The sequence below is a fragment of the Amphiura filiformis genome, chromosome 9, assembly GCF_039555335.1.
Source record: "Amphiura filiformis chromosome 9, Afil_fr2py, whole genome shotgun sequence".
Classification (NCBI taxonomy): domain Eukaryota; kingdom Metazoa; phylum Echinodermata; class Ophiuroidea; order Amphilepidida; family Amphiuridae; genus Amphiura; species Amphiura filiformis.
In genome coordinates this window covers 19257879-19284088 of record NC_092636.1, presented here as the reverse complement: position 1 = coordinate 19284088, position 26210 = coordinate 19257879, and the positions used below count along the sequence as shown (strand labels likewise).

At 36.8% G+C, this 26210-nt stretch overlaps 2 protein-coding genes across 5 annotated transcripts in view; one reads left to right on the top strand and one right to left on the bottom strand.

The window, feature by feature from the left end:
* LOC140160721 (exosome complex component RRP45-like) overlaps positions 1 to 3987 on the bottom strand; it is a 48684-nt gene extending 44697 nt beyond the window's left edge. For both annotated transcript variants that reach the window (XM_072184017.1, XM_072184018.1), the window contains exon 1: positions 3839 to 3987. In XM_072184017.1, the coding sequence (XP_072040118.1) occupies positions 3839 to 3904 (66 nt within the window). In that variant the 5' untranslated portion in view covers positions 3905 to 3987. The remainder of the gene's footprint in view (positions 1 to 3838) is intronic.
* A 265-nt stretch (positions 3988 to 4252) lies between these two features.
* LOC140160719 (5-hydroxyisourate hydrolase-like) lies at positions 4253 to 24922 on the top strand. Of its 3 annotated transcripts, none has more exons than XM_072184014.1 (4): positions 4253 to 4411; positions 19191 to 19357; positions 20038 to 20173; positions 22171 to 24922. In XM_072184014.1, the coding sequence occupies exons 1-4, from the start codon at positions 4358 to 4360 to the stop codon at positions 22258 to 22260; spliced, it is 447 nt and encodes a 148-aa protein (XP_072040115.1). In that variant the 5' UTR covers positions 4253 to 4357; the 3' UTR covers positions 22261 to 24922. The 3 variants fall into 3 exon arrangements, with proteins under 3 accessions (XP_072040115.1, XP_072040117.1, XP_072040116.1); XM_072184016.1 differs by lacking the exon at positions 4253 to 4411 and adding an exon at positions 16235 to 16335; XM_072184015.1 differs by lacking the exon at positions 4253 to 4411 and adding an exon at positions 17341 to 17460.
* Positions 24923 to 26210: the final 1288 nt, after the last annotated feature.

Genomic DNA, 26210 nt, shown 5'->3' with positions numbered 1-26210 from the left:
GTAGCGCTATCTTTTAATAATATTACTTTTCCTATCCTCTTCTTTACGATATGTTTAAAAGCTTTTTACCTCAACTTCTTTCTTTCTTTCTTTCTTTCTTTCTTTCTTTCTTTCTTTCTTTCTTTCTTTCTTTCTTTCTTTCTTTCTTTCTTTTTCTTTCTTTCTTTCTTTCTTTCTTTCTTTCTTTCTTTCTTTCTTTCTTTCTTTCTTTCTTTCTTTCTTTCTTTCTTTCTTTCTTTCTTTCTTTCTTTCTTTCTGAGATTTAAAATACCTCAATTGGTAGAGCGTGCACCAATTAAACGGAAAAAGTTAACTGAACGGGTTCGAATACTACATGCTACCTTTTTTTATTTTGATCCCGATATTTTATTTTTCCTTACTATTTACTTCTACAGAATAAATTTCAGATTTTTGTTGATCGAAATAATATTTTACAATGTGTTTGGTCAATGATGTCTTCTGCTATAATTATGAAATACTAGGGCTTGGTGATAAGCCTTTTGATAAGTATGATAACATGCTTAATATTCAGCTAGCTTAGTATGTATTATCAGCTGACTTCAGATATGCAAACTGTAATAACAACATTTATTTTCATTTTAGACTTTTTATAGTCTATATTTTCTTCATTTCAGCTTAATTTAGCAGTTGTCATGGTTGTGTGCAAATTCCTATTACTATTAGATACGTTGTAATAAAACATGATTTTAAACATTTGTATATTACTTTTCTCTGAGGGCTTGCAGCAAAATTGATATTTTATTTTCCTTGGTATGGGTTTGTGGCTAGTAGTCAGGTAATGATGATGATATGATGATGATGACGTACACTGACGCATTTAATTTGGCGATGATGATGATAATGATGGCGATGACGACGATGATGATGATGATTGCTAAATTAAGCCATAGATACTAAAAATAAATTTATTTTTAGTATCTATGATTAAGCTGAAATGAAGAAAATATAGACTATAAAAAAAGTCTAAAATGAAAATAAATGTTGTTCACCTTTCTTCACCATGAGTATTAGCTGCCACTAGTACGCCGAAAGCGCCAGGCGTGACATGGGTTCAATCATTGCAATGGTAGGTGGCTAGGCAGTAGCACGCATATATTCGTCCCAGAACACACCCGTACTGGATCGATTGCTTGACAAGTCTCCGGCCACGCCGCAGCGCGTGATTGTATAAAGTGTGACTCATTATGTAATGAATGACTGACGCGAAAGCGGCGGGTATGGTGTGGGTCCAATCAATGGTAGGGTACCGTAAACAGACACGCAAAAGTGCCATATGCCTCTTGACGCATTCGATCGTAAAATATTATTAATCAGGAAAGTTTTCTGTTCGTTTTAATGAGAAATGTAAATAAGGAACCAAATGTTTTAACTTTTATGTCTTTTAATGAATGATGTATTTTGTCTGTGTTCTTAATTAATTTAATATATATTTCTACAAGTGTTACGTAAATTGTATAAAACAAAGAAATGTAAATACTTTTAATGAATTTTGATATATTTGATGTATTGATGTTTATGCATTTTGATGTTTTAAAAAAATTCTTACATATATAGGGCCTATGTATAATTCTACAAATTGTTATGTATATTGTTTTTATGACACAGAGCCCCTGTAATAGCAGATTTATCTGAAAGGTAGCCCTGTATAAATATGGTTTTAATAAATAACATAAAGTAAATAAACAAATTTGTGGAAAAATGCTATCCAATTCTGCATTGTAAATGATTGACATTTATGTGTTCATGATTCATTTTGTTTACTGGCCTGTCAATCACGGACTCATTATGACGATGCTTTATTAACACCACGGCACATCTTATATCTTAATCTGCTAAATATGCCGACAATTTTAAGGCGGGATGTTTGAACTCGAAGATGTCAATAATGTAATATAGCATCTATTTCTTAGATAATAAAGATCGTAAAGGAGATGAATTTCTTTCTTTATTTTTCTTTTCTTTTTCCTTTTTTTCGTTTTTATAGTGCCTTTTTTTCTTCTTCTTTTTTAATCAAGAAAGCTGCTTTGTCTTTTGAACCCTGTTTTGTTTTTGGATGTTGCTGCACATAATAAACAGTTTTAAACAATCAATTTATTTCTATCAATTAGATTTGTTCAGTTCATCTTAATTTCTTTGGATTTCGCTTTTTCTTTCCCTTTCTTTCTTTATTTCCTTTCGTTCTTTTTTCGTTTGCATGATCAGGCTATAGGCCTAGGGGTCCGACGCATAGATGACATCTATCTTAAAGGAGTATTTCGTGATCCTAGTATCATCTTTTTATGACATTTTTTAGTAGACATGGTAGATATGCTTGAAAAAATCTTATTCCCAAAATTTCAGTTGATTCCGGTTTTGCATTATGCGAGTTATGCATGACTATGTGTATTACACTGCTCTATAGGCCACTGTTGTAATTTCGTTCTGGTACACCAGAACGTAATTCAAAATTGACGATATTTTTGCTAGACGAATTAAATCTGCAAGAATTATTTTTGGACATAAAATTATGTAGCCAGAGGTTTCCAGTGGTATAAAAATCTCAATTTTTTGAGAAAAGTGAGGGATAATAATAATAATAATAATAATAATAATAATAATAATAATAATAATAATAATAATAACTTTATTTATACACGGTAAAACATGTTCAATACAATATTGATCTTCCACATGTCCGTGTGGATATTAAAACATTACTAAATAATATAAAAGTTTGTTAAAAGATAATTATAATGCAAAAATGTACATAGACTAATACAATATTTCACTAAGAGACAAAATTTATAATAAATGAATATGATAAAATAATCTGCATTCATCCTCATATCATTGTTATTCTTCTTCTTCTTATTATTATCATATTATTATCATTATATTATATTATTAAATAAACTTTGTTTATATTATTAACATTGTTATTATTATTATTATTATTATCATATTATTATTATTATTATCATCATATTATATTATTAAATTAACTTTGTTTATATGTTTTGTGTTACTCCCCCATTGGATGTTGTGTCATACTTTCATTGTTTTTAATTTTATCCATTGCTTGTTGACACTTGTATCCTTTTGGATCCATCCTTTGGTCGTCAGTTGGAACAAATTTTCACTGTTTTTATACATATTATAATTAATAATTAAATATAAATTTATTATTATTATTACTATCTATTATTATTACTATTTTTATCATTGAATTCTAATTATTTCATTATTTTGGGTAAGCCTGCTGCTAAAATATCTGGGCCTGTAATATATACTGAGAAAAAAAAATCGTTCCTCTATTTTGTTATAAAATATCCTTTCTTTCCTTCCTTCCCGGGTTTATCATGACTATGCCCGATGGCCCCAGCAGTCCAGCACTATAAACATACTACGCCGCACAGCCGGGAGTTCAAGCAATCGATCGTGCATCAATCAACAGCAGCACAATACCAGCGGTATAAAAAAGGGGCGAAAGTGCACGGGTGCGAAATAGAAAGGGGGCGAAAGTGCACGGGTCCGAAATTGAAAGGGTGCGAACCGTCCAGCATTCATCTGCATCACCGGTTTTGTATTCAGCTCTTTTACGTCAAATATAATAATATTACGATAAAAACATGGATTTTGGAACAAAATAAAGCTTGTTTGACAAATAAAAGGTATGTTTGTATAGCTAAGAACATGTTTAACCTTGATGCGAAAGTTTAATTTGATAAATTCGTAGTTTTAACCTTATAATATAAAATATTGCTCGGGCATTGTTTTTGTCGGGTGGTCTAAAACTTAAAAGAAAAGATCGCCGATATAAGCTTACAAAATATCTTACCTTCCCCTTTTCTATAGCTGCCAAAAGGAAATCCCTCTCAACATTTGACAGAGGTACATCTCTCATTGTAATGTAAGCTGCTAATGTAAATTTTATGTATGATAAATTTGGTAACCTTTGCTGAGCATGTGAGGGGCAAACAAGCCTGTTGAATTTGGAACGCTGAAATGACATGTGTTGGTGTTTCTAGGTTGACACAGAGTCATAGACATTATTTAGTGCTTCTAAAAAATGGATGAACGTAATAAAGCTTTATTTTAAACAAGGTTTCAATATTCTTTTTACGTAATTGTATAAAAGATCAAAAACTAATTTCTATATTGTACTAAAATGTTGTTAATTTTAGGTTTTATTGTAAATCAAAACACTTTACAAAGCGCCCTCAATATATATATAATCAGCTGATCCGAAAAATGTAAACAAACTGAATCTTGAAGTCGAAAGTTCCCATTTTTTCACCGTGAGCAGATTTGGACAAAAACTTCATAATAGCTACAAATTGTGATAAAATAAATCTCCATGTACCAAAAAAGAAGACTTGCAGTGATCACTGAACATTTACAGTGTAGACAGGTAATTCTTCAAATTTTAATTTTAAGCTTACATTATTTATAACCAGTGCCGTACTATTTATACGCTGACTTTCGTATTCGGCGAGGAGGACGATTTCGACCTCCTGGTTTGTTTACAAACAGAGAGGTAGACAAAAACCGTTCCGCTTGTCCAAACACTCAGGTATCAGAAGGATGGTCCACAATAGCGTGATTCACGTAACCTGAATAGGGATTAAAAAGCTGTCACGTAGAACCATGTGCTTCTATTGTCCAATTTGCCATCAAGATTTCATATGGAAACAGTTCAGACCCAGTACACGATCATGTCAGAAATTAATATAAAAGAGGCCCCTCATTGCGCCCTCTTTTTCTCCTATTTCTGAAAGGTTGATTAATATTTTTTGGTATGTAAAGAAACCTTTAATCGTTAGCTTGAATAAACCAAAACAATTATTTCAATCGGCTCACAACTTTTGAAGATATGCCCTTTTGAATAAAAGTACCCGTTTTGGACTATGTCCACGGATAGCAAACTGGGTGCTTGGGATGGGTCATGCTGTGAAGTGGCCTGCGCGATCACCAGACCTCACACCACTTGATTTTTTCCTTTGTGGCAAAATCCAGGATCTTCATAAACGTATTACTGAATGCATTCGCAAGTATCCGGCGCACAAGGATGGTACGCAACGCAATTGATGCAATGAGGACCAAGGCTGAAACCTGGATTCGCCAAGGAGGCAACCAGGTAGAGGGCAGAGCAGCACAGTAAACTCACTTCAGAAGAACCAAAGACAAACCAAACAGCCTTTTAGGGCTACCTTTTATCCTAAAAAGAGAAATGACTTATGTTGTAAATAAAAACAAGAAAGCAAGAAACAACAAAGTAAGAAAGTAAGAAACATAATAAAACAAAAAGGCCAAGAAAAAATAAGTAATTGCAAGTAAAGCAAAAGAAGTCCCATTCGGCATCCATTTTACCCACAAATTAATGACACTATATGTAGGGGCAAACTTGGATTGCTCCCCTGGTTAGCAGAAGCTTGGTACTAAATAATACAATCTTCGATGACTCGGAACCAACAACAAAAAGTGACACAAATCATCACAAATCCAAGGATACACTTTAGCTGAAACGTATCTTGATGATGTTTATTATCTTCACTTGCTATTCTTCTTCTTGTTCTTGTCACAAATACTAATTATGTTGGTTTAGGTAAAGATTAATTGTGTCTTTACCGAGAGCTTCTACACTACAATACTTCAAAATACAAGATGACAGCCTCCAGTGCCAAATTCGGCACCAAATTACATGTGATTGATGGGCTGCAGGCTATGTTTAGCTTATACTTCAAAGGCGCTCATCACATAAACAAACATGCCATAGGAATGCAATGATTAAGGATGCACAACACTTAAACAAACTTTGATTTTGGTAAATGGCATCAACATTCCGGCGCCTAATTGTCTGCTACCAGCAACAATTACTTCATAAAACATAGTTTTGGTGTGCCATTTACTGACAAAACTGAACCTTTTACAAGAGGTGCCTTTGTGACCCCTTAAACTTCAAAACGTCAAACTTGACTGATTTTGAAACATGAATAAAGTTTATGAAATCAAAAACCTTTATCTGATTCACTTGTGTGATAAAAAACTTGTATCAATGCTATGATTCAAAACAAAAAAAACATTTCAAAAATTTCAAGTGATTTGATCCAAAAGAAAAAATAAACTGAGTTTTGGACATTTCAAAAAGTGATTTTAACTTTAAATGAAAGAATTATTTAGCTTCATTTTACATTCAAGATAGATGATGCTGCACTCAAGAGATAACTGCCCATGCCAACCAAAATTACGTGAAACAAAACCAAACAAAAGCCCACACAACAGGCACATTTTGGTGAGATTGGAAAAGCCAACTGAACACATGGGAGATACTATTCAAGTGCAACATGATCACAACATATCAACATGAACACAACAATGTTTAGTTTGTAAACTAGAAATGCAGTCTGTTGCTGTCCATTAGATGAAAGTACAAAAACTCCTTGCATGCGAATATCTTGTTTGGTACACCTTATAAATGAGAATACAACTTGATATAATATGACTGCCTGTGCACAACCATAGCAGCCATGAGAAAAACACAACTTGATATAATATGACTGCCTGTGCACAACCATAGCAGCCATGGCCCAAATTTGCAAATTCAGTCAATCCAGGTTATAGTCAAAACACCAGATGCTGATAGGATGCATTGCAAAGTACATGTAGATACATTGTAGGAATACACAATTACAAACTTGAGTGAAATTATTTCAGACCTCGATCATGCATACCTTTGATTGATAGCAGAGCAACAATTTCAAGAGAAATCAAATTTGAGCATTATCGAGATTCCAAAATACACGCAGAGAACATTACTTTCAAATGTGTATCCCAAATATGGATTACATGTAGATCACTGTACACAACCAACAAATTGTGCACACATTGCAGTAGAATACGATGTAGAATCTTGCAAATTAAAACTCCATGGGCCTGTGGTGTACCAAACTTTAAACAAACTTGCTAATGATGCACACTGGTTCCATCGGTACAAATTGCATGCATAGGATTCTTCTTTACAAAATCAAATTCACAGATGTGGTGATGTAGGTGTAAAACATGTTCATTCTTGATCTTGACGATGAGTTGTATACGAATCTGGCAACTTCACACTAAACGCAGACACGCCGCTGTAGAGCGAATCACCAGTCTTCACATCTGTAGTACAGGTAGGTTCATCCGTCATCACATCTGGTAGATCTCATGATGAATTTGACAGTTTGCATCAGTTGTTCCAAAGTGAAAGCAAGGTGTCAGCTTGCCTTTCATGGCAATTTAACGTAAACTGATGTTTAGTCTTATTTTATATATCAGCTGATCCGTAGCTTAGCCTCCAGACTAAGTGGCAATTTAGCTTAGCTGATACCTTTTGGTTATAACGGTTTCAGTGACTTGTTGTTATAACACTATTAGTTCTTTAGTTCTTTACAAGTCCAGGCGTTTCACTGGTTTCAATGTTCGTCTTGGTCTTGCTTCTGGAGTACCTGACACTGATACAGTTTCATTGTTGGTAGCACTGGACGTAGTTTTAGGCTTGGTACTTGGGTTACCAAGTGCTGGTACTGGTGGATGAGCTGAAGTAGAATCTTTCTTCACTCCTATATCTTGATCTGGGACTTCTGATTCCAACAGCAAACACAGTTTATCAATGGGTCTGGTGAGAATGCTTGTCCTAGTTTTCACTCGCACACGTCGAACCAGTCCATCACTTGCTGGGAGAGTTTCAATCACCCTTCCTAGCGGCCAGACGTTTCTGGGTGTAGATTCATTTACAACCATGACGACATCTCCCACATTGGCATTTCGCTGTGGGTGAATCCACTTTTGTCTTTGTTGTAACTGAGGAAGGTATTCTTTGATCCATCTGCGCCAAAACAGGTCTGCCAGATACTGGACTTGCCTCCACCGACGCTTGGCATACTGACTCAGCTTTCCTGCAGCGGCTGGTGGTAAGATCATGTCACTCTTTAGTTGAAGAAGGTGATTTGGTGTAAGTGGCTCTAAATCAGATACTTCTCCAGGAACATTGGTGAGTGGTCGGCTGTTAACTATGGCTTCTATCTCACACAGTAATGTATGAAGAGAGTCATCTGTTAGTATTTGTTCCTTTATAACAGAGCACATCACTTTCCTGATTGTCCGTATTTGACGTTCCCAGATGCCTCCATGGTGACTTCCTGCTGGTGGATTAAAGGTCCACTCAATCTCTCTTTGCAGAAGGTAGTCATGGATTCTGTCTTGCTTCCAAGCTGCAATTTCTCGGCGTAACTCTCTTTCTGCCCCTATCAAATTGGTGCCATTGTCAGAGCGGATCTGTTTCACTTGGCCTCTTCTGGACACGAATCGTCAGTATGACATTTACGCGAGGCATCGGTATCCAAAGACGCTGCCATTTCAATGTGTATGGCTTTGGATGCAAGGCAGACGAACACTACACCATATCGCTTGACTATACTACGGCCTTGTTTAACTTCTAGTGGACCGAAATAGTCCATTCCGACTCTTGAAAATGGTGGCTCTCCTGGAGTGACTCTGTCTTTGGGAAGATCGCTCATCATCTGCTGTTGTACTTTTGCATTCCTCTTTCTGCAGGTGATGCAACTGTTGATAACCTTTCTAGCTGCTGCATTGGCATTTGTTATCCAGTACTTCTTGTGCAGATGAGCCAACATGTGGTTTCTGCCCCCATGTCCAGTTGCTTCATGGACGTCATGTAAAATCAACTTTGCCATGTGGGACTTCTTTGGTATGATTGATGGAAATTTTGTCTTTTCAGGTAGAGCTGACTTAGCCAGTCGACCACCTACTCTGATTACTCCATCTTCTATAAATGGATTAAGTCTGTAGAGAGGACTTGCTTTCTTAATCTTGCTAACTTGTCGCTTAGAAGTCGTCTTCTGGCTGACTGTCATTACTTCTCAATTGCAGCTCTTTTAGTGTCATAATTTCTTCTGGATATGCCTTGGTTTGGACATATACTATCACAGCTCTTTCTGCTTCTTGCATGTCAGCAACATTAAGCAAATCTGTAATGTTGCCATGCTCTTCATTCTCATCATTCTTTCTACCATCATCATCTCCATTATCAACTCTATCATCATCTCTATCATGACAGATCTTACGGAGATATTTCTTGACTCTGAGGATCCATGCAACACAACGACCAAGTTGATACCATGAGGAGAATCGTGTAAGTAGTTTCTCCATTGTATCTGTTGCTTCTTCTGTCAACGCTGTTGTTGACTACTAATTTCTTTTTGACTTCTGGATCATCAGCTAGCTCTTCAGCGCTGTTTCCAATGGTAGTCTTTGGCCACTGGTTTTCTGCTTTGTGTAAGAAGTCTGGACCATCAGTCCACCTTCTATTCTTGAGGAAGCAATCAACGGCTAAGCCCCTTGAGCAGTCGTCTGCAGGGTTTGAGCTGGTTCCTACATACTTCCATTGGTGTGGCTGGGAGCCATCTCTAATCAATGCGACTCGATTAGCCACAAAGGTGTGGAATCGGGCGGTGTCATTGTTAATATACTTGATCACGGTCTGACTATCAGTCCAGAAGTATGTGCTTTCGACCTTCAACTGTAGTTCCTTTTGCAACATGTTGTTGACCTTTACTGCCATTGCAGCTGCAGTTAACTCTAGGCGAGGTATAGTTATGATCTTCAAAGGAGCAACTCTTGCCTTGGCTGTCAGGAGAGTAAGATGCACTTGACCACTCTCGTTAACGAATCGTAAGTAACTCACTGAACCATACCCTGCTGACTTGCATCACAGAAGTGGTGCATCTGAACTTCACTTTCTTCAAAGTCCTTGGGCTTGAAACATCTTTCGATGGTGAAATCTGACCATTTCGGTACTTCATCAAGCCATCTTTCCCAACGGGGCAGAAGCTCACTAGTAATAGACTCATCCCAACCAAGCTGCAGCTTGCTTAAGTTCTGCAGTATTTGTTTTGCTGGCAGGATTGCTGGAGCAACAAATCCTAGCGGGTCATAGATGGAGCTTACAGTTGCTAGGATGCCTCTTCTGGTAGGAGGTCTCTCTTTTACTTTAATATGGAAGTTCGAACCTGTCGGGTTTGTGGTGACCATAGCAACCCCAGCACCTTTTCTGATGGTAATTCTTCATTCTTCAAATCTAGTGTCTTTGTAGTCTCAGCTCTATCGTCTTCAGGGACTGACTGCAACACTTCTCTTGAGTTACTCAACCACTTTGTCAACTTGAAGCCACCATCCTTACACAAATTGGTGAGATCACTGACGAGTTGAATAGCTTTGCTTTCACTTTCGAAAGATTTGAGGTAGTCATCGACATAGAAGTTGGACAGCACTGTGTTGCATACTTCTTCGCTGTATTTCTCCTTACCATCATCAGCGGTCTTTCTCAGTGCGAAATTTGCACATGAAGGTGACGCAGTTGCGCCGAACAAGTGCACGTTCATCCTATATTCCTTCAGAGGCAGACTCAGGTCACCGTAGGGCCACCATAGAAATCTTACTAAGTCTCTGTCTGGTTCTGGTACACGCACTTGATGGTACATTGCTTTTATGTCTGCTACAACTCCAACAGGGTGCTCTCTAAACCTCGTCAACACACCTACCAAGTTGCTTGTCAAGTCGGGTCCTTTTAGTAATTGTGAGTTTAAAGACTGGCCCATGTACTTCGCCGCACAATCAAATACAACTCGTAGCTTGCCCTTGGTGGGGTGAAACACCCCATGGTGGGGACATACCACACCTTGCCATCCTTTCTATTGCATGCATCTTTGGGCACTTCTTCTGCATAATCATTTTTAAACATATCATTCATGAATGCAGTGTATTGGTCGTTGAAAACCGAGTCCCTTTCTAACTTCCTCTTCAGATGGCATGCCCGCTGTTCGGCTTGATGTATATTGTTCGGCAATTTCATGTCATCATCTTTGAGCGGAAACCTACTTGGTAGTGCCCATCTACATACTTGATTGATGCTTCTACTCTGTTTAGGAATTGTCCTTCACTCACGCTTCTCTCTGGTTTATCATCAATGATTCGCTCATTGAACTCAGCGTTGTAGAGTTTCTCTAATTGCTGGTCAATAGTGTCATGTGCCTTAATTCTGTGGATGACTGATGTCCTTTTGTGTTCTTTATTTTTGACACCATACACTGTCCATCCGAGTCTAGTTTGGCAGGCGAAAGGTCCTTCACCTTGGCTATTTACTACATGTATTGGCTCAAATGCTTTAGGCACATTATTTCCTATGAGGAGACCAATATGGCATTGAGATTCATCATTTAATCTTCCTAGCTTAACTTCTTCCATATAAGGAATTGCATCAATATCATCCTGGTTGATGATGTCAGCCAAGTCACCAGGGATCTTATCTTGTGTATGCCTTTGGAAGAGAGATGATATTATTTCTGTTCATGTCAGAAACTTCTAAATCTTGGATGATTTCACTGTCTACTATGATATCATCTGTTATGGTTTCAATTTCCAATTTGGTTTTCTTGCCTTTAACATGCAGTTCCTTTTGCAGCCTTTCAGAACAGAATACAGCATCACTGCCGTTGTCGAGATAGGCGTAAGTTTCTACAGACATTCTGGAAACTCTTGAGTAGACTATGACTGGTATTATTGTGGGATATGATTCACTAGATTTAACTCCGGCGCCTGTAAGCCCACATGTCTGATTGGCAACTTCACCAGACTTCTTTGTCTCTTCCTGTTTCACATGCAGCACTGTTGGATGGCGCTTTTACATGTCTTGCAGGTAAGCTTGTATTTGCAGATTTTACTGTAATGTGTTGCTTTCTTTAGGCAGCCAAAACAAACTCCCAACTCTCTTAGATACTGCAACCGGTCACTTATAGGCTTTTCCTTCAATTTGTTACACATTTCCAAAGTGTGATCTTTACCCTTGCAATATGTACACGGCTTGTCGGCTCCTGGGCTACTTGACGACACATTTGGCCTGGCTCCTGGACTATATGACATTACATTTGGTCTGGCTCCTGGACTATTTGATGTCACACTTGCCGACACAGCTTCTGTGTTTGTTGCTAGATTTCTTCTAGCTTTATAAGTCTGATAGTTTGGGTTTTTTACCCTTTCTTCCTTCTTAGTACTATCTTCCTTCTCCGTCACACTTCTACCGTAGGCAGCATTAGTTGCGATTCTAGCCTGTTTTTCTAAGAAGGAGGTGAAGTCTTCAAATGTTACCACTTTGTTTCTTTCTTCTTCTACGTAATCTACTTGTCTCCTCCATCTGTCTCTCATACTATATGGTAACTTCATCATCAACATTCTAATGTTTGCTGTACTTTGCAACTCATTAGTATAGCCCAGGCTGGTCATGGTATTTTTGCATTCCAACAAAAATAATGACAAATCTTGTAGCCCTGAACTATCACCTTTCACATTCGCCACTGCCTCATCTTCGCTAAGTAAGCCTCTGCAATCTTGTGCTTATTACCATATTTCCTTTCCAACAACCTTTTTGCTTCCAGGTAACCAACCTCATCATCCATGTGAATACAACTTTTCACCAAACTGTTGGCTTCACCTCTTGTGTACTGTTCAAGATAGTACAGACGGTCTCTATTGCTTTTGCTCTTATTTTCGATTATGAATTCGAAGGCTCGTATGAAAGTAACATATTGAAGCGGGTCTCCAGTAAATGTCTGTAATGTCCGCTTTGGTAGACTCGCTTGTTTATGTTGTTCCACCAGCAGCCTTGTTAAGTTGTCTTGGTTGCGTGCCAAATTTTCTATACTGGTATCTTTATCTTCTTCTTTCACTTCTGTTGTATGTTGCCGTGGCAACATGACTTGTTTTTTCTTCACATCAGGCTCTGGTGACGAAGTTACTCTATGACCATACTTTACTGATGAAGGCCCGTCATGTTCATACTGTTCACTAATATTTTCATATTTAGTGGCAGACAAATAATGTGGGGGTATTCTGTCCCCTGTACTCTCTGATTCCTCAGGTGCTGCTGCAGGAAACAAGACTTCACTTGGTGGTGGAAAGTTGACTTGCATAACTTGACTGGTTGTTAACCTGCTTCTTGGTTGAACTTGTTGACCTAAATCAGTATGTACTTTACCATCAGTAGTCATGCCCACTGCTGGCTGCTCTTTTGCAGGTCCCAACTCCACATGTGTGTATTTTGGTCTTGCCCCTGGATTTAGACCTACAGCACCAATTGTATCATATTTAGCTAGGAACTTGCCATCAATTTCTTGACCTTCTCTAGTGTTGTGGTTCAACCACTGCCTCACTGATGTGTTTGTATCTGGTTGAGCTTCTGTGAGGTCATCAAGCACCGATTTTGGTCTACTTCTTAAGCTCTGGGATTTATGTTCATAATCCTCCAATACATCTATTTTAGCTTGCTCTATGTTTATTTCGGTCTTCATTTCCAACCACTCTCTTTGTTGTTGCAAGTCCCTTGCCCTGGCTTGCATTTCTTGTTCCAAGTCTCTTGCCCTTGCTTGGATATTAAATTCCTCACTTTCTAAAGCTTGTTTTTCCTTCAATGCTTTGGCTCGACATTCTAGTTCAACCTTTCGAGTTGCAGCTTGCAATAATGCATATTCTGTACTTTTTGATAATGCATCACTTTTATAAGATCTTCTGCTTCTTAATTCGGAACTGCTTTTATGACTCGACATGATGTTTTCGATAGTATCAAACGAACGAATTAACTAAACGACGCCGATGCAAGCAACGGCGTTTAATACTTTTCTAAAGTGAACAACGGTTCACAAATTTATGTGAGAAACTATAATGAGGACCTGTGTAAGGTGTGCTTTGTGAGGCTACATGTGTGAAACCTGAAATAAATGCGAATGTCAGTATACACGAAACTTCGCTTGAATGCAGGCCCTACGTTGCTTACCGACGGGTGGGAGAAAGCTCGATGCACCCGTTTATTGATAACAAAATACCACAAAACTCTTTTTTAGGTAGAAGTCCTGTGTCAGTGTTGTATGATTCTATGAGTTATTCCTGCATGCACTAGCTGTGCAACTGCAAGATTACTAATGTCAGTATTAGAGGCGTACATGCAGGCACTTTACTACCAAACTTTATTTGAATTGTCGTAGCGACTCATGACGGGTGGGAGTAAACTTGTTACCCTTTATTAGATATTTATCAAAAATACCACAAAGCTATTTTTCAGTAGTAGTCCCGTGTCAGTTTGTGCTTGTGTTGTCGGAAGCGACTCGTGGGAGTGTTAGAAATGTACATGCAGGCACTACTACTGATATCTTTATTTGATTTCTACGATTCGGATTCATAGGCCTTGATAACTTCTTTGAAGTTCTAATCTATAAGCTTCTACCAAGTGTGCATTTATCTACATGCACACTCATTAATATTTGCTATATTCAGTGACGTCTGACATGACTGGAGGCTGTGGTGACTGTCTGTGCCAATGCAATGTTTATGTTTACACTGCTGACACGACCTTAAGCTTTTAGCTATTTTTAGGTAAGCTTACAAACAGACGCTCAACTGAACCTTTATTTGGTAACTATTTACCAACTATAGCATCTTCTTACAGATAATTAATCTTTACAAATGTAGGGGCAAACTTGGATTGCTCCCTGGTTAGCAGAAGCTTGGTACTAAATAATACAATCTTCGATGACTCGGAACCAACAACAAAAAGTGACACAAATCATCACAAATCCAAGGATACACTTTAGCTGAAACGTATCTTGATGATGTTTATTATCTTCACTTGCTATTCTTCTTCTTGTTCTTGTCACAAATACTAATTATGTTGGTTTAGGTAAAGATTAATTGTGTCTTTACCGAGAGCTTCTACACTACAATACTTCAAAATACAAGATGACAGCCTCCAGTGCCAAATTCGGCACCAAATTACATGTGATTGATGGGCTGCAGGCTATGTTTAGCTTATACTTCAAGGGCGCTCATCACATAAACAAACATGCCATAGGAATGCAATGATTAAGGATGCACAACACTTAAACAAACTTTGATTTTGGTAAATGGCATCAACACTATATTTACAAAATCCATTGCCCATAAACCCACCGGTAAAGCCCAATCCATAAGTAAAGTTATTTTATAAAGTTATCATTGAGGAATGTTTGATATTCATGCATGGTATGTGTACTCCTTTTCAATCTTTGAAGTAGCCAAACCTTCTCCGTGGACAGAGTGAAAAACAGGTACATTTCTTTAAAAGAGCATATCTTCAAAAGTTGTGAGCCGATTGATATAATTGTTTTGGTTTATTAAAGCTAACAACTTAAGGATTTTTTACATACCAAAATATATTTGATCAACTTTTCAGAAATAGGAGAAAAAGAGGGTGCAATGAGGGGCCTCTTTTTTTTGGGACACCCTGTAGATAGGAAATTGTGTGAAGTCATTTGGGGAAATCAAGAGCCTACCCCATCTCCCCGGGCATCTCTCATGGGGTCTCCCTCTACTTATGAAATTCTGTGCACGCTACTTCCTGGATACGGAAGGGATTAAGCAAATTGTATGTCAAAGGCTCCAACTTTTCCACCACCCCACCCCACACACTAAAGTATATTTGAACACTTCCTATTGTAAGCTCAGGCCTGACTGTTCTGTAAGGGCAGGGTATACCTGATGTCAATCACAGAACGTGTATCGCCTATTGGCAGTCTACATGTAATAATTATTCAAAGTTCAAAGGAATGCACAATGCATTTATCTAGTAACCTATTCAAGTTGTGCACCAACCGAACAATTTGTATGTCAAGGATTAGTGCATTTCTTGTTTTTCTTCAGTAGCAAGTCAGTTCTTTCTGCAGGGTTGCCACACCTACAATTTGACAGCCCAATTGGGCAACTTTAAACTTTCGTCCAGCGACTTGAAAATGGGTCCCACGATTTCTTAACTTTTTGCCTACTCTCGAACTTAAGCAGGAAAATATGATTGTAGCGATATGTAGCCCATGCATTTTCATTGAATTTTGCTACAAAAACAACAATTCATGATGTTTTTAACATGATTTTTGGATCAAATTCACAGGAAATAATACAGTATGCCCTCTTTATTTATTTCTGACAAAGTGTCATGCCTGCTACATGTATTATGGACTAAAAATGTGTGGCAACACTGTGTTTCTGTAAAGACACTGCTGTGTTGCTTTGCTAAATATATTTTACTTGCTACCTAGGACTGGGTTCAATTGTAATTATTTGGTAATTGCTATAGGATATCTAGCTTTGCTCATGCTGTAATAAAGTTTTGTAGTTTGTCAACCGAATCTCTGTAAAATAATCGAGATGTTCAAGACGGTGATTGCCCTACTTCTTTTAGGGGTAGTTGTGGCTGAAAAGGTAGGTTCTTCTAGTTCTACTGGAATTGTAGGTATAGACAACTTGTATGTTGTATTGCACCCAGTGTGTCCTTTTGAACCTAGAGGGCCCAATGGGGTACATGTACAGGTATCAGAACCAGGGATGGTTTGTATTCTCTTTTCGAATAGCTCTGACACTTGACATGCACAGGGTTGACTCTCACATACACAGGTCCACCAGCTTTACGTGACTGAACGATGAGATACCGCACAAGTATTACCTATACCTGCATGTGCTAGGCAGTGCATGGGGCGAGAAGAAATTCTACCTTATATTCTCTTAAGTAACTGAACATATAAAAGAGGAAGAGAATTCTTACCTAAGGCAAGCCCAAAGCTTGAACCTGGCCAATATCAAAGACCAGCTGACTGACATGGATTCAAAATGTAGCATTTAAGATCATTATACAATTGAAAATGATTGGTATGTTCTGAAATCTTTGAAATACAAGGTAGAACTAGTCATGTAAAATGGACCTTAAGTTGCTGCCACCACTTTTCATCATTTATTTATTTATTTATTTAAAATCATATTTATCCAGGGTAGCCCAATTCAGCCAAATAGCTGGTCTAACATGAGGCCCTGCTACACATATGTGACACGATCAAGGGAAATGAGTCGGATGTCGCTTACATTGATTTTGAGATATTGGTTGTTGGACATTGGCTTTTTGTGTATAAGAAAACCTGTTGATTAGGTACTGTGGAGCCATATCGTTTAGACATTTAAACATCATCATCATCATCATCATTTTCCATCGTTGACCAACTGCAGGGTGAAGGCCTCTCCAAGGTGACACCATTCTGATTTATCCCACATCTTTCTCATCCAGGTTACATCAAGAAATTTTGTAATTTGATCCCTCCATCTAACTTTTTGTCTTCCTGGGTTTCTGTAAAGACACTGCTGTGTTGCTTTGCTAAATATATTTTACTTGTTACCTAGGACTGGGTTCAATTGTAATTATTTGGTAATTGCTATAGGATATATCTAGCTTTGCTGTAATAAAGTTTTGTAATTTGTCAACCGAATCTCTGTGAAATAATCAAGATGTTCAAGACGGTGATTGCCCTACTTCTTTTAGGGGTAGTTGTGGCTGAAAAGGTAGGTTCTTCTAGTTCTACTGGAATTGTAGGTAGACAACTTGTATGTTGTATCGCGCCCAGCTTGTCCTCTTGAACCTAGAGGGCCCAATGGGGTACAGGTATCAGAACCAGGGATGGTTCGTATTCTCTTTTCGAATAGCTCTGACACTTGACATGCACAGGGTTGACTCTCACATACACAGGACCACCAGCTTTACGTAACGATGAGATACCGCACAAATATTACCTATACCTGCACGTGCTAGGCAGTGCATGGGGCAAGAAGAAATTCTACCTTTCTCTTAAGTAACTGAACATAACGAGGGGGTATCCAAAAGTTTTTGACATCACCCAGAAGCGAAGGAGCTATATCGATGAAATTTTGTCAGTGTAATTACTGGTCCTTCTCTACATTATGAACAAAAAATGGTCTCATAAGTATGTTTACTTTTTTTTACAGGTGGCGCTTAGATGGGCAGTAGGCGCATAACCTGTAAAATGGTGAAAATTGAGGCACATAGCGTGATTAAGTTCCTGCATTAGAAGGGTTAGGCCTACAATGCTCAGAAAATCTATGATGAAATGAAAGCTATCTACAGTGATGATTGCTCATCATATGGCACTGTTGCTTTTTGTAAAAGGAATTTCCAAACTGGCCACATGTCCCTCACAGATGAGCCAAGAAGTGGACGTCCATCACTTTAGGATGATGCGGCCACAGTGAAGAAATTCAAGAAAGTGGAGGATCTTATCATGAAAAGGTTATGCGCCTACTGCCCATAGCGCCACCTGTTTTTGTCAGTGTAATTACTATAGTCCTTATGTACATTATGGTCCAAAAATGGTCTCATAAGTATGTTTACTTTCTTTACAGGTGGCGCTAGATAACTTTTGGATACCCCCTCGTATAAAAGAGGAAGAGAATTCTTACCTAAGGCTGAGATTTTGGAAGTAGACCCATAAATATACCAATTTTTCAAGAAATTTGGACCCATTGATATACCAAAAGTCAACATTTTCGGCCGAATTTACCCAAAATTGTCTTAGTTTTAACAAATTTTCCCAAAATTTTGAAAATTTTGAAAAATAAAAAAAAAAAAATTGGGCTGTTTTCCGAAAAAATTGAGAAAATTTTGAAAAAGGACCCATTCATATACCAAAATAGGCTTTGAAAAAGGGGTCATTGATATACCAGAAGGCTGAAAATGCTACCCATGTTTGCATGCGTCCCCGTATGGTCATTTGTACTGAGTACCCCGGATGAGAGATTACTGGTGCAACATTCTTCAAGAGTTTGCTGAAATTATGTGGATCTATAGGACTAAGTTTTTTAAAGGAGCCTCTCAATCGATAACAACTTCCGCGGACAGCCTATAGCTGTAGGACAATAATTGGAAAACCTTGTTATGTAACCAAAGCCCTGGTTGATGAAAAAAAAATTCAAATAAGGCCAAAAAAAAAGGGTTTGTCTCAAATCTTGCACACGCATTTGTAAAATTGTGTGATTGAAAAAAAAAGAAATGCAGAATTTTTTGTTAATTTTGAAAAAAAAAATTTTTTTAATTTTTTCCGAGAAAATTTGGCGAAAATCAGATTTTTTTTTATCAAAAAACAATAAAGTCTGGGAAAAAACCACCACATTTCGCGTTTGTTTTCAAACCACTCATGAGCTTTGAGACAATCCTTTTTTTTTGCCCTAAGCACTGCTATCATACTAATATCTTTCATTTGTTTGTTGTTGTTTTTCAGGAGCGTAAACACAACCCAAATCCAATATCAACCAATCCAACAATGTCATCATACAGTCCACTAACCACTCATGTACTTGACACAAGCAAAGGTGAACCTGCTAGAGCATTGAAAATAGAATTATACAAAAGCACAGGAGAGAATGAATGGACATCTATTGCGAATGGGTAAGTGTAGTTTTTGATATAAATTTTGGCAGAAAGGGAAGAAAATTTGGTGATTCAATAAACTTTATGACTTTTATAGAAAATAGGCTCAATGCAAAGTATTTTAATTGTAATGTAAGTTTCATCTGATATTGGGTTTTTTCAAGCATTTGATTCTCCTGTAACAAAAATCCCTTTTTGATCTAGTAAAAGGCGATATAGCAATACGCTTTTGTATTGTCAAAAATGAACTTGCAATACTCCTAATCTATCAATAACTTATTTTTAATGAAATATTTTACTTGAAGTTCATTTGAATTTTATATTAAAAAAGCATCAAAAATTGACAAAAGATTGATTTCAAAAATGTGACATGTACCTTATAATGTGAGAATTAGGTATATAAAATAACACAATTGTTTTACTATTTTTAAATAGTAAAAAATTTAATGTTTAACATGTTAGTAACATAAGTAATGTAAGTTATATAGAAAAAACAAGGGCACTATCGAAATTGAACAAGATTTCATTGTCACATTCTCCAGAATGAAACTTAGAGCACTGCATTTGATTTGTGAATAATAAGGAGTAGTTTTGGGATACTTTATTTTTGCAGATTTTTCAATTGCAAATACTGAGCTGATTTATCCAAAAGTAATATCTCTATTTTATACTGTAAACTTATTGTTTTATATACACAGTGAAACCAACAACGATGGTCGATTACCTGCACTCCTAACACAAGCAGATTTCACCAGAGGCATCTACAAAATTAAGTTTGATACAGGAGATTATTTTAGAAAGAACAGCGTTGAAGGTTTCTATCCTTATGCAGAGGTAAGAGCAGTACAAATATTGTCTGATATGGTTTACATGTGTCCAAATGGGCTATTCCCGTTGAAATCCACACTACCGCTGTGGAAGATTTTGGAAATATCTTCCACAAGGGGGAGTATATTTTTCAAATGTAATTGTTTGGGGTTTATCATTTCGCAACCCATGCTCCCCCTGTATTATGGCTTTATGTATATATCTTCCACAACTGGAGTGGGTATTTCAAATGGAAGTTACCCAAATGTGTATTCTATTTGAAACTCATACTCCCTCTGTGGAAGACTTTAGCAAAATCTTCCACAGGGGTAGTGTGGATTTTAAATGGGATGGGCATATCATAATAGCAATTGCAGTGTGTGATTAAAATACCAGCGTCCAGTTGTGGCCAATGACATAGCAACAAGGTTGCCATCAGGTCAACCACTTGCAACTTGGCACTAGGGCGTGCTAGCGACTTATCACCAAAGCTTGAAAATAAGAGCTTTTATATCAGAACTCAGTTTGGCAAAAAGTAAGTCCTGGCTCACCTGAATTTAGTCGGGACTAGGACTCGCTTTAGTCTAAACAGGACTCACTTTTTTTAGCAAAGGTTAGAATTTAAGCCAAAATGGTTTAATATATGTAATGGCACAGTTCAGTAAGTCTACTTTCAACAACAATAATAGCTCATTCTAACCTCACATTGCAGAAAAAAACCTTTTTGGTTCACCAAATTCTTATTTCTTGAGTATCTTAATATGGCTCAGGACAAAAAGTGTTGCCTGGTGTTGTTATTCTTAATCTCAGTGGGCTACAGTAGGAAACTCATGCCCCCGAAATAAGTCCCGTAGCCTGCTTATTTTTAACCTTGCTTATCAATAATAATTAGTGATATCAGCAATCATTTTTCTGAAAAGCAACAAAAGTGGCTCAGGACAAAAAGTGTAGCCTGGTGTTGTTATTTTTAATCTCAATGGGCTACAGTAGGAAACTCATGCGCCCGAAATAAGTCCCGTAGCCTGCTTATTTTCAACTTTGCTTATCAATCAGATATCAGCAATCACTTTTCTGAAAAGCAACAAAAGTTAAGTTACAAAAAAAGCTATACTTCTTATGATTGCCTATATGTTATGGCCTTCACATATGTGACATGATCAAGGTGAATGAGTCACATGACGACCCTGGTCGAAAATGAGTTTTAAATATCTTTCCAAAGAGTACATTTATAGCTTTCAGAAACTGAAAACCCCAAGTTACGTCAATTTATCAATCACTGAAAACAAAATCAAAATAAAACAAAAAGAATTTTAACACTTTCTTTGCCAATATCACAAAATCAACATTAGCGACATCCGACTCATTTCTCTTGATCGTGTCACATATGATGTTTTCAAGCTCACATTGAAAACCACCACCCACATTAAATTGCTCTAATTAAAATGTGTATGACAGTGATCCAGAAAACAAGAGTGCACAACTGATCAGGAGTGGTACAGGAATTATCCAATGTAATTTTGGAATGATATACTAGCTGAGTAGTAATGGTATAATGTGCTTGTAATAATATTTGTATACCATTGAGAAAGTGTAATTCAAATACAAGAATGGTTTCACATTCACCATGGATTACCACAATGGCCTTTTGAAAACTGTCTATAATGGGTCCAAGTAGTCATTTTATCTGTGTTTAGGTTTAAGGTCCTCTCTCCTGATGTAATCACTCCAAATCCCTTAATTATAATCAGCTCGTAATAGGTGAGAATTATGCGGTTTTTCGTGTGAGTCAATACAGTACCAACTTACGCCCATGTAAATACACAAAAGTGCGCATCTAGCACGCTATACGCAGTTTGAGTAGGTGCTGCGCCCAGGTGCATGTACACCATTCTATATCAATCATTGACGTTATGAGCCCCGCCTATTACGAGCTGATCAGTATAGTTTACATTCTCCAACAAATTAAATGCTTAAATATTGTTGAGGAGATGCTCACTAATTTTATTTCTTTGATATGCCCACAGGTTGTGTTTGAGATTCAGGATCCAAATCAGCATTACCACGTGCCGCTCCTTCTGAGCCCATACTCATACTCAACGTACAGAGGAAGCTGAATACAGCAAGAAGATGTACATTCTCAGTCGTCTTGGGGGGATATGAAATATCTCAATGAGAACCAAAGAGTACCGACTCCACCATGTCTGTGTGTACATGTAAAGGGCAAAATATTGTACCTCTGGATGGATTTTTATGTTCTATGTGTAACACGTAGTGCCAAAAACAGTGTGCTAAGTGTGTTGGTACTCTTTGGGTGTATTAAAACTCTTTGGAAAAATCACAATTTGGGATGAATTTAGAAGAGGAATTCATTTGACTGGTGGAGGTACTAAATAAATTACCTATGAGACTGGTGAAATAAGCAAACTATAGTTTGTCTCATCTCAATTTGAAAGTAACGCCATGTTAGATTTCGGGGTGGTTGATTTGATTCGGTGCATTTACATCGCCAGGGTACAGACAAATTGTCCATTTGTGCTTGTGCATGTATCTCGTTGAATTAGGTTAGTGCATACAATTCGAATCTGCCACCACGAAATCCAACACGGCATTATTTGAGAGGAGACAAGATGTATCATTATATTTTGATCTCTTAATTTCACAGAGCTCACATCTTTGTATGAGCATGTGACATTTTTTGGGATTTTTACAGTTTGTAAACAAGTAATCATTACGCTCATTTTGAAGTGCAAGACTTTAAGAAATTACTTTTTAATTAAGAAAAAAAGATGGAAATTATATAGTAAGATAAAACCAGTTGTTCAAGTTCTCCAATCCAATTCAATAGGGACATTTATTATCCTCCCATCAGAGTGCTTATTTGTGAGGTATTTTGTACTCATTTTGAATATAATTTGGTTCATCTCAAGTTTGGTAGTGACGTATGTGCGTATCAGTATCGTAAATTTAAACGCCCTAAGTTTAAGCGCACACGTACACGAGCGATTTGTTGGCACGCTTGTAGCACAACCGCGAAGTAGCATTGACGTCACTATCGAACTTGTGGTGAACCAAATTATAGTTGTGTATGTTTTGTCAATTGGTGACTCATTGTTTGTGTACGTGTTCCTCTGAGGATAACCTTTAATTAGAATTGTGTGTGTATTTTGTCAATAAATCGGTGACTTTAATATTGATCAATAATTGGTGCTATATACATTGATCATGGGACCAATTTTGCAAAAATGTTCCCTTTTCTTCCCATTGTTTGTAATTTTGCTTCTAAATTTGGTTACTAACTGTTAATGAATTCCTGTAGCTCACAGTGCCTTAACCCTCTCTGCGTGGGTGTCAATTGCAGATGACAAGTATTATTTTAAAAATCAAAAATTCTGAAAATTTGGAATTGTACATTTTCATGACCATTATCAGCTGATTATCAGCATGAAAAATGCATTAAAATAAGTAAGTACAAACAAGCTCAGTATTGGTTCTTAAGATAGCTCTTGATATTGTGAGAAAATATCTCAAAACTTAGGACTTCTTATGTTGAAGCCTACACATGTATACGCCCTTTGCATGATCGGCCACCTTACTACCAAAACAAGGTTCTCCCTGCAAATGCATGTGCAAAAGGTACATTTAAAACCTCGTTTTGAGATGACAGTGCGATCGGCGAATGGCTATCAAACAGAGCATATCTCAAAACTTGGGACTTTTATATTGATACCTATATATCTCAAATTGAGAAAAATTGATTATTGCTTTTTACCTCTGAACATCATCCCACTACTTTTCACAAAAAAAGTTGAGATTTTTATACCACTGGAAAGTTTCCTCTGGCTACATAATGTTTATGTACCAAACATTTCTTGAAGATTGATTCAAAAATATCATCAAATTTGTATTTTGTTCAGTGCATTGCACTGTAATACACATAATCATGCATAAACTCACAAGCGCAAAATTGGAATCCTCAACTGAAATTTTGGAAATGAGCTTTTTTTGTGGATTGGCCTATCTACTGAAAAATGTCATAAAAATAGGATGCTAGGATCATAAAATATTCCTTTATTAATGGTAATAACTGAATTTTCAAAATATTTTGGTCTGAATGGATTAGATTATGTCACATAAGATCATGTTTCAATAGAAGGCTGGATAACCCCTCCCTGCCTGCATAAAGTATTATTGTTACATATGTAAAATATTCCTTACTTTGTGCAGTATAATATGTGACGTGAACAAACAAAATCAGTCGAAACTCGGAAATATTTATTTTGAGATATAGTCAAAGAAAGGAAATATTTCCTTTTGTTTCGTATTGTTTTGGAAACTCTTTAATTGCTCATATCTTTGGAACTGGTTGTTCAATTCCAATGGGATTTTCTGCAAAATGCAGCTTTGTAAATGCTTTTTCCAATCCTAGAAGCAACAGAAAATTGAATTTTCCGAGTTCCGACTGATTTTGCTTGATCGCATCACATGTTTTACTCTTTTTTAAAAACAATAGTTACCAGCAGATGTTATAAACATGTTTAAAATATTTAAATAATATTTAAATGCAGGGTTATAAAAAGGTTATGAAAACGAAAATGTTTTTTGAAAAAACACTGCAACATTTTTAAAATGTCAAAATGTTGTTACAAAATATTTTGGGGGCAAACATTATGCAAAACAGTTTGTCAACACTTTAATAGTATGTTAAAATGTTTTGCCAGGTGGTGTAGGACATGTAACGTATGAGGCTGACAAAACTACAAGGCTGACAGCACGTTCAAAATAACATGCTTATGGTTTAAAATAAAACAATTTTGCTTTGACACCACAGAACACATTTAGAATTGTTTGTGACGATTTCATGATTATGTGTTCATCCAATGGCGATGTCAAAAATAGAGATAGCGCATTTGACCTGTGTTTTGTAATGTTAATGAGTGTTCAAAAATAATTTTGAATCTATTAAGAGATTTTATACTCCTTGTAATCAATTATACCCATTGTATAACCTAACATTTAAACGTTTTCTGTAAAACATTTTGCTTGGTATTACATTGACCCTTCAAACCTAAGAAATAAGGAACGGTTTGTCAACCCAGAGTGTTATAATTAAACTAGACTACAAATAAACACAAATCCCAACCAGCACACAACCCAACTTGATAAAAAAAAAGGCATGGGATTCAAACCCACAACATTCCAGTCTTGATTCAGAGGGGTTCGAATCCCATGCATGTACATTCCCTTGTTTGTGTTTATTTGTTGTCTTGTTTAATTGTAACACTTTGAGTTGGTAAGCTGTTCTTTCTTTCTTATTTTAAATTATATTCAGTTTCCTATTGTAGCAAGTAATCATTCCAGATTGTGTTTATTTCTTCTTGTGCAGGATGTGTAGCCCCATTTACTGTCTGTTCAATTAGCTTAGATTCTTGTATTTTTAAGATATTTGAAAAAATACAAAATTGTGGTCAAAGTCATCAAAGAAAAGTGTTAGCACATCCCTAGACCCAACGTGATTTATACTTTTCAAATTCCAAAGTTCAATTTGAAACCCCATTTCTTTTCAATTTTGGTCTTTTCCCGCGATATTTTTATAAAAAGCTGTAGGACGTCGGGTACCATAAACTTTTTTGAATCAATCCATTTAGTGCAATGGGGGACGAACCGACGAATGTCCAGTTATAATAATTAGATGCGCTGAGATAGTATTTATTCGTCCATCCGTTCAAGAAGTATTGTCCGGCAAAATAGTAATATTTGCCAGTAATTCGTGTTAAAACCACACGTACTGTTGAAACATTAGGGGGCTATCAATTTCTTTAGCAGGGGGGTCCCAAATATACGGGGGTCATAAACTTTTGGGGTACAATATGGGGGGGGGGGCCATAAAATGTTTGATGACCAAAATGCAGGGTTTATTTTGTTCAAAAAGTATCGGTGGTGGAGGGGTCATAAAATTGTTTTTGCCGAAATAGGGGGAATCGCAATGTTATTGACGCCGACTTTTGACAATTTATTTATTTATTTATTTATTTATTTATTTATTTATTTATTGTGTGGATAGGTC

What these genes read in the sequence shown, in the direction of transcription:
- LOC140160719 (XM_072184014.1), top strand. Translation starts at nt 4,358, where the DNA reads ATGTACCAAAAAAGAAGACTTGCAGTGATCACTGAACATTTACAGTGT. An exon ending in AACATTTACAGTGTAGACAG is followed by an intron (nt 4,412 to 19,190) that starts GTAATTCTTCAA and finishes GTTGTTTTTCAG; the next exon opens with GAGCGTAAACACAACCCAAA. An exon ending in GTTTCTATCCTTATGCAGAG is followed by an intron (nt 20,174 to 22,170) that starts GTAAGAGCAGTA and finishes ATATGCCCACAG; the next exon opens with GTTGTGTTTGAGATTCAGGA.